Source organism: Mastomys coucha, unplaced genomic scaffold, assembly GCF_008632895.1.
Source record: "Mastomys coucha isolate ucsf_1 unplaced genomic scaffold, UCSF_Mcou_1 pScaffold22, whole genome shotgun sequence".
NCBI classification, from domain to species: Eukaryota; Metazoa; Chordata; class Mammalia; order Rodentia; family Muridae; genus Mastomys; species Mastomys coucha.
The window spans coordinates 65,393,410-65,409,652 of record NW_022196905.1 but is presented as its reverse complement, the minus strand read 5'-3'; the positions used below and the strand labels follow the sequence as shown (position 1 = coordinate 65,409,652).

Sequence of the window (16,243 nt, the reverse complement as noted above, 5' to 3'; positions counted from 1 at the left end):
ATGCACACACACATACACACAAATACACACATGTACACACGTATACACATACACACATGCATGTGCATGCACACCCATAGATAAAAATAAATATTAAAAAGAAGATTAATTAGGAAGTAGTTTGTAGACTGGCTGGGGGGAACATGAGATTGAGCTTGAGTGAACACCTTTAAAAGCTTAGTCAAAGAGTTTGTAAAAACCAACCGACAGGTTGAAATGGAAGTTCAGAAGAGAATGTGGAAATCGAGGCAAAATTCTTGTAGAAGCTGACTGTATGAGACTTGATAGAAGATAATGGGAAGGAAAGGGTCAAAGGTAAGCCATTCCAGCTTTATTAAGCCTGCTGAGTAAAGGCACAGAGTGTGCGAGGAGAGACAGGGAGAAAGGAGGTTCTTGCAGTATTCAGAATGGGTGAAAGAATGGGATGTGCTCCAGGAACTGAGTGACGGTTAAGGCTGACAGGTGAAAGTGTATGGTGGGTTAAATTGACTGCCATGTTGTGGACGTAGAACCACCTAGGAAGCAAAACCTGAGGCATATCTGTGAGATCCTTAATTGATGGAAAGCCCTGCTTTGACTGGGGACCACATTATTCCCTGAACTTAGTTAGGTCCTGGATTAAATGAAAAGGAGAAAGTAGCACTATTGCACTTGATTTTGGGGCTAACCAACGGGTATCTAGCTGGACTCATGGCCCACTAAATAGAGTAATTCAGGCCTGATGATGGCAACCTAGCCAACTCTCTGGGGATAGGGAAGTCATGGGTCCTAGAGGGGAACCTAATCATGTCACTTGCTGAAACCAGGGCAATTTCTTTTCTTGGTTTTGTTTGCTTGTTTGTTTGTTTTGAGACAGGGTTTCTCTTTGTAATGGCCCTGTGTCTGTCCTGGAACTTGCTTTGTAGACCAGGCTAGTCTTGAACTCACAGAGATCTACCTGCCTCTTCTCCCTGAGTGCTACGATTAAAGATATGTGCCACCATGTCTGGTTTAAGTGTAACTTCTAACTGCATTCGAAGTATTTAAGCTTATGTCCATAGTTAAGTGTAGCTTTCAACCTTCAGCTGGACTATGGTAATAGTTCTTAACCTGTGCTTTGTGACACTTTTGGGGGTTGCATATCAGATACCCTGCATATCAGATATTTACATTACAATTCTTAATAGTCTCAAAATTACAGTTATGAAATAACAACGAAATAATTTATGACTGTGGGGTCACCACAACGCGGGACGTTGTATTAAAAGCATTGTATTACAGCAGGAAGGTTGAGAACCACTGGACTATGCAATACACCTCATAGAATGCTTGAGCTCTTAGGCATTCAGTAAATACTTCTTTTCTTATTATGACTGAAAGTACAGGTGTGGAAGGCAACATCTAGTTCTTTCTCATGTGTTGGTCCTCATACTGTCCATGACTGTCATACCAGGGTGGAAAACCTCTAATGATTCCCAGGGTCATTTTTTCCTGAAGCAATTACAAATGCTTTGCTTCAGGTCTGAAGAACTGATGATACACAGGATGAAAGTACTAAGTGAACCACTTAGAAAGGCAGGTGCTTTCCTGCCCTGGATGGCTTGCTCTATCTCACCCTGCCCCTTCGGATGGACTATGGCAATGGTTCTCAACCTGCGGTTTATGACTCTTTTAGGGCTTGCATATCAGATACCCTGCATATCAGCTATTTATATTATAATCATAACAGTAGCAAAATTACAGTTATACCCTCATCTTTTCCTAGGGGGATCTGATCTTCTACTCCTTGTCTTGTGCATCCTCTGAGTTTCTTGATGATGTTGCATGTTCATCAAATTATTAGACACACGGGACACTCATGTCCTTCCAGCTAAGTGTCCTTGTCATTGTGGTATTCTCAACAGCTGCACAGGATGTTATTGTCTTTCTCCACTTTGGGGACCTTCTCTTCATTTCCACCATGGTTCATGCAAGCCCTTGAATCAAAGATGCTTCACCCACTCACTAGGAATTCTTGATTCCCAGCTCCCCTCTTGGAGCTCTGTTCTTCGCATTAGACTTGTCTATCACACCTGTTGATAGAGTTGTCCCCTTGCGGTCTATTTTTCTATCGTGTTTTCATTTTCTAGCATCTTCTCAAAGCCTAGAACATGCTGTTTTCCATTTAAGTATCACACAAGCTCCTTACTCCATTTGTGTGATTGTATTCGACTCTGGCCACCCTGCCTAGTCCCAGGCTAAGTGGCTGTACAACCTAGGATTTTCACCCTGCCTTTTCCTGTCCTTTCTCATTGGAACCAGAGTGCTGTGAGACCAAGGCCACAGCATCCCTTCACTGCCTGCTCTACCGCTGTATCATTTGGTGCCTACTGATATCTTATAATCCTTCCATTGCTTACTGCTTTGGCTATCTCTTGTCACCCATGGAAGGAAGCTCTTGTGTACTTTTGTATCTCCCTAAGTTTATCATTACATTGTAAAATGGGCATTGTCTCACTTAGAAACGGCCAACCCTCACCTTCCTTCAGAAAATAGGGAACTCAATATATCAGTTATATTCTCTCTCACACCTCTCTTTGTCTCTGTCTGTCCTTTCTCTGTCTCTGTCTGTCTGTCTGTCTCTCTCTCCCTCTCTCTCCCTCTCCTTCCATATACCATACACTACTTTCCACCATCTGTATGTTACCTGTTGTGGTTTCTGAATGTATATTGTATCATGTATATAATAATACAATAATATATGTTATATAGTTGTATATATATAGTTATATATATATGTACATATATGTACACACATACACACACACACACACACATATATAGTTGGTTTTGTACGTATGAAGGAGGCTCATACCTAGAATCCTTTTTGGATCAGTGTTGAAGATTTTGTTGGGGAATGCTCCAGATTTTGTCCTTGCAGGGAATTTTTCCTCAGGTTCCCTGAAGAGGAGTGAGTGTATCTTTTCTTGACTCTTCTAACATCTCTGGGCTGACCCATTTCTGTATGGGCATGATGCTGTTGTTCCTCTGTGTTGCTTCTACTATTTCCAAGTGTGCTCCCTGGAGATGAATGCCCCCTTTGTTAGCTATGTCTATGTGGCCTCTGCGTCATCCACTGCAGAATTCCAGCAGGAGCTCCGTGTGTGTGGGGCAAGGTGTAGGTGATGAGTCAGGGTAATGAGTGGCCTGGATGGGCCTTCACTGTGGGCTGGCCTTGTGCAATCTGTGTGCTTCAGGCTAAGTCTTTGCTCCTGCATCATGACCTGTGCTGGTTGGTTTGTGTCAAATTGACACAAATCTAGATGTATCTAAGAAGAGGGAACCTCAACCAAGGAGTTGGCTCTATCCGATGGGTGTGGCCATATCTGTGGGACAATTTCTTAATTGCTGGTTGATATGGAAGAGCCCAGCTCCCTGACGGCAGTGCTATCTCTGAGCTGATGGTCATCTTAGGTGCTGTAAGGAAGCAGCCTGAGCAAGCCATAAGAGCAAGCCAGTAAGCAGCACTTCTCCATGTACCAGTCTTGAAGTGAGTTCTAGGCTTGACTTTCTGGGACGCTGAGACTACAAGCTACAAGATGAAATCAAACCTTTCCTCCCCAAGCTGCTTTTGTTCATGATGTCTTATCACAATAGAAAACTAGCTAAGAACATTTCCTAAAAATGTCTTATCCTCTACATCTGAGCCAGTGGCATCACCATGTTCCTGTATAAACCACTGTACTGGGTTTTATAGAGTCCTGACCACTTACTAAGACCTGACTGTTTCATCAGTGAAGGAGCCAGTGTGGCTCAATGATCTCTTGGGAATGGAAGTCAGGATGTGGAGTCTGGGATGAATGTAGTTTTAAAACAACTTCTATACATGTAAGAAGAAGATCAATGACCAATATTAGAGATCAAGTTGAGAGTCTGTAGCAAGAATTACTGATGCAAATAATCTACTTATCTGTACGCAGCTACCAGATTGACCTTTGTAAAGATCATGTTAGATGACGTCATTCTCTTCCTTAAAATCTTCAAAGATTCCTTATTTCCTTTGGGAAGAAAAATGAGCCCTATCACAACAAAGTATCCGTACTTTCACATCCTGTTCTTCAGGACCTCTCTGGGTGTGGAAATTAGATCAGACTAATTTCTATGATCCAGGTAGGTCTTCTTACACCTTTTAGTTATGAGTGCCTGTTTCCACTTGAAAACCCTTACCTAGGTGTGCCCCTCATTTTCCATTTGCCTTCACTGTTCCTCTGTTGATCCCATGACCTACTGATGAATGAGGGAGGTTTGAAACAACTTGACAATGGTCAGATAAGATGTGTGTGTGTGTGTGTGTGTGTGTGTGTGTGTGTGTGTGTTACATTTTAGTACCTAGGTATAAACTATCCTTTAAAAATATTACATTTACTAATTTGTTCTATTTGGGGAATTTCTTTAGGCTTCTCTATATATACTATTTTGTCATTTCCAAATAAGAGAGTTTTATTCCTCTTCATTATTGTTAGAGTGTCTTTTCTTTCTTTGCCCCATCATTACAAGTTCTAGGAGCTCTAGTATGATATACAGTAATGTTAGAATGCCGTCAACTTTGCTTTTGATACAGGGGTAAATGTTCAGTCTTCCATGAAGCAATTCATCAGAATGAGCCATGGGCCATTTTCCATTCTGCACACTTCTAGACATTGACTGATCCTACTTTTGCTATGATTTTGTTTTAAAATTGTTAGTAATATACTAATTGTACAGTGTCTTACGCCTTTCCCGTCCCAGCTGGACATAAGGAGGCAAACACCGAGCTCCTCCCCATGCAGTTTTATTAGGATCCTTGTAATCTTGCTTGTTACATCTTACTTATTTCTACTTACATTTTATTAGTTACATCTTGCTTCTTACATCTTACTTATTACTATTTCTACTTACTCCTATTCCTATTCTTAGTTCTATTCCTACATCTTACTTCTATCCTTACATACTTACTCCTATCTATCATACTTACTCTTCTATCCTATCACCAGCCCTAATTCTACATACTTACTTACTATCTGTACATACTTACTCTTCTAAATCTACATCTTACCTCTAACCCATCACCAGCCCTAATTCTACATACTTACTCCTATCTCCACATACTCTCTCTCTCTCCAGTCTCTCTTACATACTTACTTACTCTCTCCAGTCTCTCTCCAGCCTCTAGCCCTTGTGGGTTAAATACTTTCCCAGGTCCCAATTAGCATCAGCTACGCGGCAAAGCATAATAGGCTGCAGGAATTCATGCCAGCTTGCATCACAAACTAGAGGCACTCAGCTTCTCCAACTAAGGGCTTGATTATCAATGCTCTCTGCTCTGACCGGAAACCAGGTGTTCAAAATATATGTACATAGGGTGGCAGCTGCGGCTCCCCACAGTACAGAATATCATGTATCATGACATTTTATACTTGCACATACATGTATTTTTTGATCATATTTACTCACCTGTACCTTCCTTTTATACCCAGCTTTTTCAGAGATGTTTATCAAGGATGTTGAATTTTTAAAATGCCTCCTGTGCATCTCCTGAGATGATCATATGGCTTTTGTTGATATGATTGGTGTGATATACATTTTCATTGGTTTTAAACTGCTTCTCTGTTTATCAATGGTACTGGCCTGGCCTGTTCTTTATATGTTGTGTTCTTTTTTTTTTTTAAAGATTTATTTATTTATTATATGTAACTACACTGTAGCTGTCTTCAGACAATCCAGAAGAGGGTGTCAGATCTCATTATGAATGGCTGTGAGACACCATGTGGTTGCTGGGATTTGAACTCAGGACCTTCAGAAGAGCAGTCAGTGCTCTTAACCACTGAGCCATCTCACCCAGCCCCAGTGTCCTTTTTTTTCACATTTATTACATATATCTGTCACCAAAAATAAAAAAAAAAAATCACACACACACAAAATAACAGAAAGGTAGGCTTACATTAGTTTAGGACGTTAATTGTGTTCAAACACATTTTTCATCTTCTTAGATGTTGTGTTCTTATCTGATTTGGGTAACTAGGTAATTCTAGCCATCTAGAAAGTGTTTGGAAAAATTCCTTTCTCTTTTGTTTTTGAATAACTTAAAGAAACCTGACACTAATTCTTCAATAAAGGATTGATCTTATTCACTTGCTCTAGGCTTTTCTCTGATGGGAGTCTTTTTATTATTGATTACATATCAGCACTGAATAGTGATATGTTTAGGTTTTCTGCTTCTTCATGACTTAATCTTGATAAAATGTGTGCATCTATGGATTTTCCATAGCTTCTAGGCTATCATATTTGTTACTGTATATTTTTTGTGATAATCAGTTAGATCTTTTGCATTTCTGTAATATCAGTTGTAATGTTTCCTTTTTATCTTTGATTTTGTTCATTAGATTTATTCATCCTTTTTGCTTATCAACTCAGCTTCTTTTTTCCGAAGAACAAACTCCTTTGATGTCTTCTGTAACTTTTAGTCTCTATTTCTTTTCTTTTGGTTTTGGTCTTGATTATTTCTTTCCTTTTATTAATTTTGAATTTGTCTTGTACTTGTTTGTCTAGCTCCTTGGGAACCGTGAGAGGGGTGAGGAATTCCTTTAGAGCGGTAGTCTCAGGCTTCCCAGTGCTGCCTCGTGCTGTGCGATATCCAGCCATAAAACGATGCTTGTTGCTATGTCATAACTGTAAGATTGCTACAGTTATGAATCATAATTTAAATATCTGTGTTTTCTGATGGTCTTAAGTGGCTCCTGTGAAAGGGTCATTGTAACCCCCAAAGAGGTCACAGTCCACAGGTTGAGAACCTTTGTAATGAAAAGTTGTTCACTGAAGGACTTCCTGTCTCTCTGATATGCACTGACTGCACAAGCTTTGCCTTTCATTTTCCCTTCTCTGTATCCCACAGAACTTGGGATGCTGTGCAGCTCTTTTGTTTCAAGAAAAATGAAAATTTCCTATTACATTTTTTTCATTCAGCTCTTGGCTGTCCAAAAGTAAGTTGTTTGTTTTCTATATATTTATATAGCTTCCAATGTTTTTCTTGTAACTGATTTCTACTTTAAGTGCACTGAAGTCCATTAAGGTACTTAATATGATTTGTTATGGTTTGGTTTGTGACTTGTCTTGGAAAATGTGTATTCAGCAGCTTTTGGACAGAAAGTTCCATAGAAATCTATCTGGTCCTTTTGTTCTGGGGTATGGTTTCTTTTATTTATTTTTTAAGTGTTTTCACTTTATTTTTGTTGTTTTAAAGAATTATTTATTTACTTTATGTATATGAGTACATCGTTGCTGTCTTCAGACACACCAGAAGAGGGCATCAGATCCCATTACAGATGGTTGTGAGTCACCATGTGGTTGCTGGGAACTGAACTCAGGACCTCTGGAAAAGCAATCAGTGCTCTTAACCACTGACCCATGTCTCCAGCCCGTGTTTTCACTTTAAAAATTAATTTAGTCTTAGGCCATTTCATATGTGTATCTACTACATTCTGGTCACACTCACCCTCACACCATCTCTGACACCTTTCCCATCCCCAACAGTCCTCCTAACAACAAGTAACTCATGATCATATCTTTCTGGTTTTGCTTTATAGCCACGGTGTTTAAACCAAAGCTATCCATATGGGCATAAGTAGGGAGCACCGACAACTCGGCTGTGACTATACCACTAAGGACAAAGACTCCCCATCTTCTAGCAGCAATCAGTTGCCAATAGCTCCTTGGCAGCTGAGGGTCCCTACGAGGCCCAGCCCCACCCATAACTGAATGTTGACTGGTCCAGTCTTGCGCAGGCCCTGTGCAACACCATATCATGGCCAGAAGACAGCATTTTACAACCCTCTTCTCTACTGTCTACCTCTTGCATTCTTCCTGCCCCCTCTTCTGTGATGTTTCCTGATATTTGAAAGGGTGATTTGGATGTCCAGTTAAAGTCTGGGCACTCAACAGTCATGGATTCCCAGCACCTTAACCAGCCATGGGTCTTTGCATTAACCGCTGTTCACTGAAAAGAGAAGTTTCCTTGAGAATATGAGAGTAGAACCACTCTATCATTTTAGGAGGCTGTTTAACAACATGCCCACATAGCAAAACAGAATCGGTAGGTTTACCCTTGGGCTCTACAGTCTTTCCAGACACGGGCTTATGGACAGATCCACAGTGCCAGGCATGAGCTCCTTTCCTATAGAGTGAGCTTCGTATCCTATCAGAATGAAGGTGGTTACATCCAGAACAATCATTTGTACCAGTGGGCCTGGGAAATTGGTACTGTATCAGATAAGGCCCATAGGTAGGGATGACGGTTGATAACTTTCCTTCCTCAGCTGCTCCCATATCGACTTCTATTCCGTGAAAGCTGAGAGCAGGGAGGGAACTTCTAGCTCAGCTTCGCCGAAGTCTCTCTGTGTCAAAATCCAAAGTATGTATTATCTTCAGCTGAAAGATTTTGCTGTCTAGCTCTTGTGATGGACAAAAAAGAGTGGTAATAAACTTTTGTTTTGGGGGCCTCCTTGACCAATTGCTCAGAGGGAAGTAATCCAAACCTGGCATTGCTGCTTCCATTTAATAACATATTCAATAACTCTCAAACTCTTTACGCTGTGTATTAAGAACCAAGGCTGCAGTGAAGCTTCACAAAGTGACCGGGCTGCCAGAAGCATCTCACATTCATGACGCTTTGGATTTTGAACTAACTTGGTCACACTGAGAATCTTTTCAGTGTTACCAAAAATTTTGTGACCCCCAACATTCAGTTGTGTTATCCTCAAGTGGCGTAGGGGACCTATGATTTAAAATGCCTTTTCGTGCCTAGACTTGAAGTGCCAGGGTCAGGGGGATACCTGTATTTGGGACTCTACCTGCTCAGAATAGAAGATGGTGGGGGCGGGGGCAGGGGGAGTGGAGGAAGGAAGGTGGGAGGGGTGACCAGAAAGGGGTCAGTGAGTGGGATGTAAAGTGAATAAGTAAAAAAAAAATTTCTTTAAAAATAAAATGCAATTTGATATTTTTTCATTTACTAATATGTAGATCTACACATACCATTATTGTATATGTAGATGCATACATCTTCTTACTGTATATACCTAACAATAAACTGACATGTTTATTAAGCAGAATTTTAGATTTTATGCCAAATCTGAGGTTTTGAGTGTTTTTTGGGGAGCAATGTAAGAGCTGGTATATTTGAATGTTTTCATTGTATAGTTTATTTTGAAAAATGATATTCAACAATACTTCATGGAACATGAAAAAAAAATAAAATGCTTCTTCAATGAGGGATAAAAGCCACACTTATCGGCAGGCATAAGGATACATATTTAGAATGTAGTTAGAAATTATATTGACTTAAGAAATGTCAGTAGTAGTTTCTTCTCTAGCGTCTATGACTTATCTAGCCCTGGCTTGTTGTTCTACAGTACCTGCCTAGTGAGTGGGCTTTAAGCACAATTAGATAGTTGTTGGTTACCCCAAGATAAAAGCACCACTATTGTCTCATCTGCTATGCCTAGCTGGGCCTGTCCTTGTGGTCTATAGGCTCCGCAGCTGTAGTGCTGATTACTTGCCTCCATTGGCAGCTTGTACAGCACCTTTGGAGACTGTGAGAGTTAAAGTTAGGGTCCAGGGTAAATTTTACCTTCACTATGTCTTTGTTGATCACTGGTTTAAGGATGCAATTTAATGCCGCTACTTCTCTGTGGCTTGTCATGGATTGTCTATTACATTACAGTTATCATTGTATACTCTTGTTCTTTTGTATACAACTGCTATGGTTATGTTGTGTGTATTGGTTATTGTTTTGCATAAAACTATTATTGTATTGTCTCTGACTCCAGTTATATCACTCCGCTTCTTGTTAAGTACCTCATCACAACAATGAGTAAAGTAGCTAACACAACTCCTATGGGTACTTTTTTGTTATAATTTTAATTCAACCCAGTATATTTTGGAGATCAAGAATTTGATCTTTAAAAATTGTTTCCATTTCTTAATTTTCTCAACGTATTGAAACATTTTTCAACATTTGCTTCAAACTCATTGAGTTTCCTTAAAACCATTACTTTAAATTCTCTTTTTGAGTATTCCCTCATATTGCATATTATCTGGTTAGTTTCCAACACCTTAGTAAGTGAGGTCAAGGTTCTTGCTTGCCTAGCCTTTGTCTGAGCCTGAAGGATTGGGTACCGTAGTCTTTCTAACTTAGCTCTGTGCTAAGCATGGGTTTGTTGGCCTGTGTGGTCAGGAAGAATGAGAAGAATACTTAGAAAGAGTCACCTGTTGCCATAGCAACCCTCTGGGGCCAGGGTGCGTGTAGATACTGTGCTTATAGTTACCTGCTTGTGATCTGACACTACAGATCTGCCTTGCTCCGGGGAACAGTTAGTTACCATAGGTGGAGCTGCTTCAGTTCCTGTTTGACCTACGTCAATGCCACAAGTGCTACCAATCTGTACCACACTCAGGGCCTACAACACTTCAGGACCAGAACAATAACACCCACATGCACACATGCAAGTCTATAGAAATAGAACCTGCTAAGCCCATTGTTGTTTGTAGTTACATGGTTCCAAGGCTGATCACTCTGCACTGGGTAGCCAATAAGAGTGCTCATCCCCGGGAGAGGACAATTCTCCTTCTCCCATCAGCCAACAGTTGCCTGTAGTTTGTCTTGGGGGGTGGTGCACCACCAGAATCTCCCCCTTCCCTGTTAACTTGTCCACTGATACTGCTATTGTTCAGCCTTGTTTGCACAGGCATTTCTAGGAAAGACTAGCTCACATCAGATTTTCTGGTATTCTGGTTCTTATTATATGTAAGTACACTGTAGCTGTCTTCAGACACACCAGAAGAGGGCATCAGATCTCATTACAGATGAGCCACCATGTGGTTACTGGGATTTGAACTCAGGACCTCTGGAAGAGCAGTCAATGCTCTTAACCACTGAGCCACTCTCTCCAGGCAGGTATTCTGGTTCTTAAAATTGTTCCTCTTCCTCTTCCGTGATGTCCTCTGAGTCAAAGGTACAGGAGCTGTGATTTATACGGAGCCCTTGGGGTTGGTCTCTCCACTATGCGTTGTGTCCAGTTACATACACATAAAATTTTAAAACTTTCTAGAATATGCTAAATATTGTGCTCAATAGTTTTGGATAAGCTTTCCCAAAGAGCTCACGTTGCCAAGGGACCAGGCACTTTGTCCTGTGTATTAAGAGGTAGACACAAAGAATTGTGGGAACAAAAATGTGTGATAAATTCTTCTCTCAAGAATTACTGAAGTCATCACAGAGGGGGATGGGGAATTGGTTTTTGACTGGTGAATATGATTCCTTGGGGGAAAGCAATAAAGAATCCCTGTTACAGAGGATGGGAGAGGTAACTCAGTCATTAAGGGCACATTTGCTCTTGCAGAGGACCTGAGTTCAGGCTGGAAGCTCACAATGGTCTGTGACTTTAGTTCCAAGAGATTTTATACCCATTTCTGACCTCTGCATGCTCCTACATATGGTGCACATACACACACTCAAACATACACACACACACACACACACACTCTCACACACAATCAATATTAAAATAGAATCTGTTATGGGAGCAGCATGATCATGAAGGTAAATGTGCCTCCTCAGTACACTGTCAGATGTACAATATAGAGGAATGACCAAGGCTAACCAAGGGTCCTAGATTTTAGAGACCTTAACTTGATTTCTTTCCAGAGAGATTAATTCTATAGATGACAGGACATTCCTAAGACGGAATTTCTGCATCACCGTTATCTTTGTGTGTGTGTGCTTAGTGTGTATATGTGTACATGTGTGTGCACAGGGGGTACAGGTGCACGCATGTGTGGAGGCCAGAGACTGACCAACTGGGTGTCTTCCTCAGTTACTTTCTGCTCATGGAGTCTGGATCTTGCCGATTCAGCTAGTCTGGCTGACCAGAGAGCCCCAGGGAGCCTCCTGTCTCTGCCTGGCCAGCACTGGCATTGAAGGCAAGCATCAACACACACAGCATTATGTGGGCTCTGGGGATGCAACTCAGGTTCTATGGTTGTGTGGAAATCACATTACAACTGAGCCATCTGCTGGCCTAACTTCACCTCTCTTTAAATTTCCTCTCATGTTTGTGAACATAGAATATATTTTGTAGTGATTCTTTTGGCCTTCCAGTAAATGACCTATGGGTACATTTAAGGAGAAAGTATTCTTGTTGGCTTTACAGTTTAGACTAGTACAAAACCGTGTAGTAAGTTCTAGATGCTATTATGCACATTTTCAAACCGCAACAGAAAAGTCTTGGCCATTAACATTCTGTTTTATTATGTCTGTGTATATGTGTGTTTGCATGTGTATGTTGATATGTATGTGTATATGTATGTGTGTCCATACATGTGGAAGCCAAAGGTCGATGTTAGGTGTCTTCCTTGATCCCCCTTCACTTTATATTTTGAAGCAGAGTCTTTCTTCAGAACCCGGAGTTTGGTAATTTGGCCAGTCTAGCTAGCCATTTGCTAGGGGACCCTAACCTCCCTGTTCTGGGAACACAGGCAGGCTGCTAAGCCTGCCTGGTATTTTGTTTTCTTTTTTCTTTTTATTAGATATTTTCTTTATTTATATGTCATATGATATCTCCTTTCCAAGTTTCCCCTCCGAAAAAATAAAAATAAAATAAAATAAACAAAAACAAAACCAAACCCCTGTTCCCTTCCTCCTCCCCCTGCTCACCAACCCACCCTCTCCTGCTTCCTTGCCCTGGCATTCCCATACACTGGGGCACAGAACCTTCACAGGGCCAAGGGCCTCTCCTCCCATTGATGACCAACTAGGCCATCCTCTGCTACATATGCTGCTGGAGCTATGGGTTTCAGGAGTCTAACCCAGGTCGTCATGCTAATGTGGCAAGTTCTTTACCTATTTACTGAGTCCCGCCCCCAGACTCTCCTCTCCTCTCCCCTCCCCCCTCCTCCTCTTCACCCTCCCCTCCACTAAACATATCCCTGGCTTTTCTCTTTCTTTTTATAAAGCACAACAGGCTGCGTCTGTCTAGGCTCATGGAGTCTCAGCATCGCTGTTGTAGTGATTATATATGTAAGCACAGAAATTCTTCTCATTAATAGTACTTTTGTCTTCTCAGATATTAAACTAACCATGAAGACAAACATCATCAATACGTGGCACTCCTTTGTAAATATTCCCAATGTAATTGTACCAGCTATTGAAAAGGAAATCCGACGGATGGAAAACGGAGCCTGCAGGTGAGTCTATGCATCTTCTCATGCATTCTTAATACAAGCGGAAATTCTTAGTAACTTATCTAGGCTTTTTTCAATCATATAATTTGTAACTTTAAAATGTATAACCTATATGATTTAATGAATTTATTTATACTTTGGAACAGTATAATTTGTTCATCACATGAAATTATGGTGTGTGGTTTTTGGAAATATCTATTAAGCGACTCTGACAAATACTTCTTTACTTACAAGTAGAATGTTTCCCCCATGGGAAATATAAAATCTAAACAGATGACATTGCTATACATAAGTGTGAAAAATTATATAGAATATGGAATCTAATAATATATTGTAATAGTGTAATTTAAAATAGTTACCCATAAATGAATAGTGTGTATATGTATATGTGCATATGCACATGCCTCTGTGTGTGTGTGTGTGTGTGTGTGTGTGTGTGTGTGTGTAATAGAATTTTCTTTTAATGGAGGGAAATGACAGAAATCAACAGTTCATTCACATGTATTAAATGACCCAAAATTAGATGTTGACTTTCTATCGGACAAACATTGAACATCAAACAATAGTGATGAGTGAGATCTAGAAAGTGTGTCCGAATCTTCGCTAGGCATACATTCTATAGAACAATATGGTCCTACCTCACTCTATACATGTGCTGTGGATTAGTCTGAAAAGGGATAGAAAGTGATGGGGTGAGTGCTCACCTTGATGAGAAGTGGTACTCCTCTGAGCTGGTTAAAACATGAATCCCACTCACTTCTGCTTCCCTTCGGATGGCAGCTCATTTTCTGATGATGATCATGGCTCTCTGTCTGAAGAATCAGAGAATGAGGACTCTCTCTTTAGAAGCCACTCATACAGAAGGCGAGGACCATCACAGAGGTGAGCAGGGGCATCAACCCTCCAGAATGTGTCTTTTAAACATCACTCGAATGGAAAACCTTCTGTTCCTTTTAGAGAGTGGGCTTGACAAATGCTCTTGCCATTGAAATTCCATGCAAGCAAGATCTCACAAGTCCCTTACTATCTCTGTTCCTTACCTTTGCCTTCTCTTGAAAAACTACAAGTGTCTATTCTTCGTGGCTACAGAGTTCCCAGTCATAACTATGCTCCATTATGCTCCCTGAGACTAATGTCTGTTTCTCAGAAACTTTGCGGCCCAATACCTCTATTTGAGGTGAGCCTTCAGGAATAAGGGTCCAAGACAGCAAGATGCTGAGCATGATGACTGGAGATGGGAAGTAAAGATGAGAAACAAAGAAGACAAAAGCAGTAACTGGGACCAGACTATGCCAAGCAAGTTTATCAAGAAGTATAACATTATATATGCTATTTGTAGGAGGAAACTAGCCAACGTCAGTAGAGAGCTAAATCAGACAGCAAAGAGAATATAGGATACCCTAGGTCCTGCCTTAGGGCTGATAACCATAGCCCAGGGAGACGTTGGGTCCTCAGAAACCACAACCATGACTCTTTCAAGGCATTGGCTCCAGGCTCTGACTGACCTTGCCATGTCTGTTCCTGGACAAGGACACAGAATGAAGTTCCATTTGTCTTTTCATCAGAGCCTCTTAGAAAGTCTTGGGTGTGTTTGGCTCACCACACTCCGTTGATCCCTTGCTTTTCTTGAAGGCACCCTTCAGGGTTCTGAAATTACTACATATGACAGGGTGGGCTATTATTCTCTAAACTGCCATATCCAGTAAAGCCCATTCCCAGGAGATATAGTGTGGGATTAGGAGAGGGAAGCGTAATACCTACAAGGATAAAGAAAGCAGTCACACTCAACTATGGAGCCTGGAGGGCATTAAAGGAGCACAGCATGTGGAGGATCAGGGTTTCCAATCCTATGCAATGTATTTTCATTTCTGTTATCTTACCCTCTCTTCTTGCTTCTTTCCACTGACTAATTCTCGCTTTTTACTCTACATTTTTAAAACTCTTCTTTCCCATCTTTTTGTCTTCTCTGACTATCTGAGGTCAGTGGTTTCCTCAAGGCCAAGGATAATGCTAATGTGGTTTTAGTATGAACCTTGACCCATAAGCCTTTACTAACCATTTTGGTTCAATGCACTTCTTTCTGTGAAGCAGTGCTTCACAGAGGTTTTGTAGTTTTTTTTAAAGATTTATTTATTTTTATGTATGTGAGTACACTGTAGTTGTACAGATGGTTGTGAGCCTTCATGTGGTTGTTGGGAATTGAATTTTTAGGACCTCTGCTCGCTCCAGTCAGCCCCACTCGCTCTGGTCAATTCCACTTGCTCAGTTCCTGTTTGCTCTGGTCCAAAGATTTATTTATTATTATACATAAGTACACTGTAGCTGACTTCAAACGCACCAGAAGAGGGTGTCAGAACTCATTACGGGGTGGTTGTGGTTGCTGGGATTTGAACTCATGAACTTCGGAAGAGCAGTCAGTGAGTGCTCTTACCCACTGAGCCATCTCTCCAGCCCAAGGTTTTGTATTTTTAAGATAGTCATCTGGGCAATGTTATGTAGTGAACAGAAAGCTGCAAGTTGTCTGTCTTTTAAAAACAATTTGTTTACCGTGAACATGGTGGCCATTGTGATCTCCTGTATGTTTTTCCTTTTCCAGGGAGCAGCACTTGCCAGGTACTATGGCTCTTTTCAATGTTAACAACAGCAGCAACAAAGACCAGTAAGTACATCTACAGAAGAAAATTAAAGCAAGTGAAAAAGCTTGCAGGATCTCAAGTAGAGATATAGCTAATACTTAGCACGTGAAATAATTTAACAGAGACGACATTCTATTATTTTGCTAATTTATATCTTGAAAATGTACCTGCCCCTATTCAAAGTAATACGTATATATTTTTATTCATCTACTTGGATATATGTTTTTTAAAAAGGTCTATGTCATATACGCAATTGCCTTTCCTTAGGACAACAAAAGTCATGAAACCCTGAACTATGGACCTTGGGCCACATTCTCCAGGAGGCAGCCTCTGACATAGAGGTCTGGGTGCCCTTTGGAGTTACGGGTGGTAGAACT

The 16,243-nt window shown here is 40.8% G+C and overlaps 1 protein-coding gene across 1 annotated transcript in view; it reads left to right on the top strand.

The window, feature by feature from the left end:
* Cnga1 (cyclic nucleotide gated channel subunit alpha 1) overlaps positions 1-16,243 on the top strand; it is a 31,213-nt gene that overhangs the window by 2,966 nt on the left and 12,004 nt on the right. Inside the window, exons 2-4 of the mRNA XM_031342611.1 lie at positions 13,113-13,233; positions 14,011-14,112; positions 15,827-15,889. Coding sequence (XP_031198471.1) covers positions 13,127-13,233; positions 14,011-14,112; positions 15,827-15,889 — 272 coding nt within the window. The 5' untranslated portion in view covers positions 13,113-13,126. The remainder of the gene's footprint in view (positions 1-13,112; positions 13,234-14,010; positions 14,113-15,826; positions 15,890-16,243) is intronic.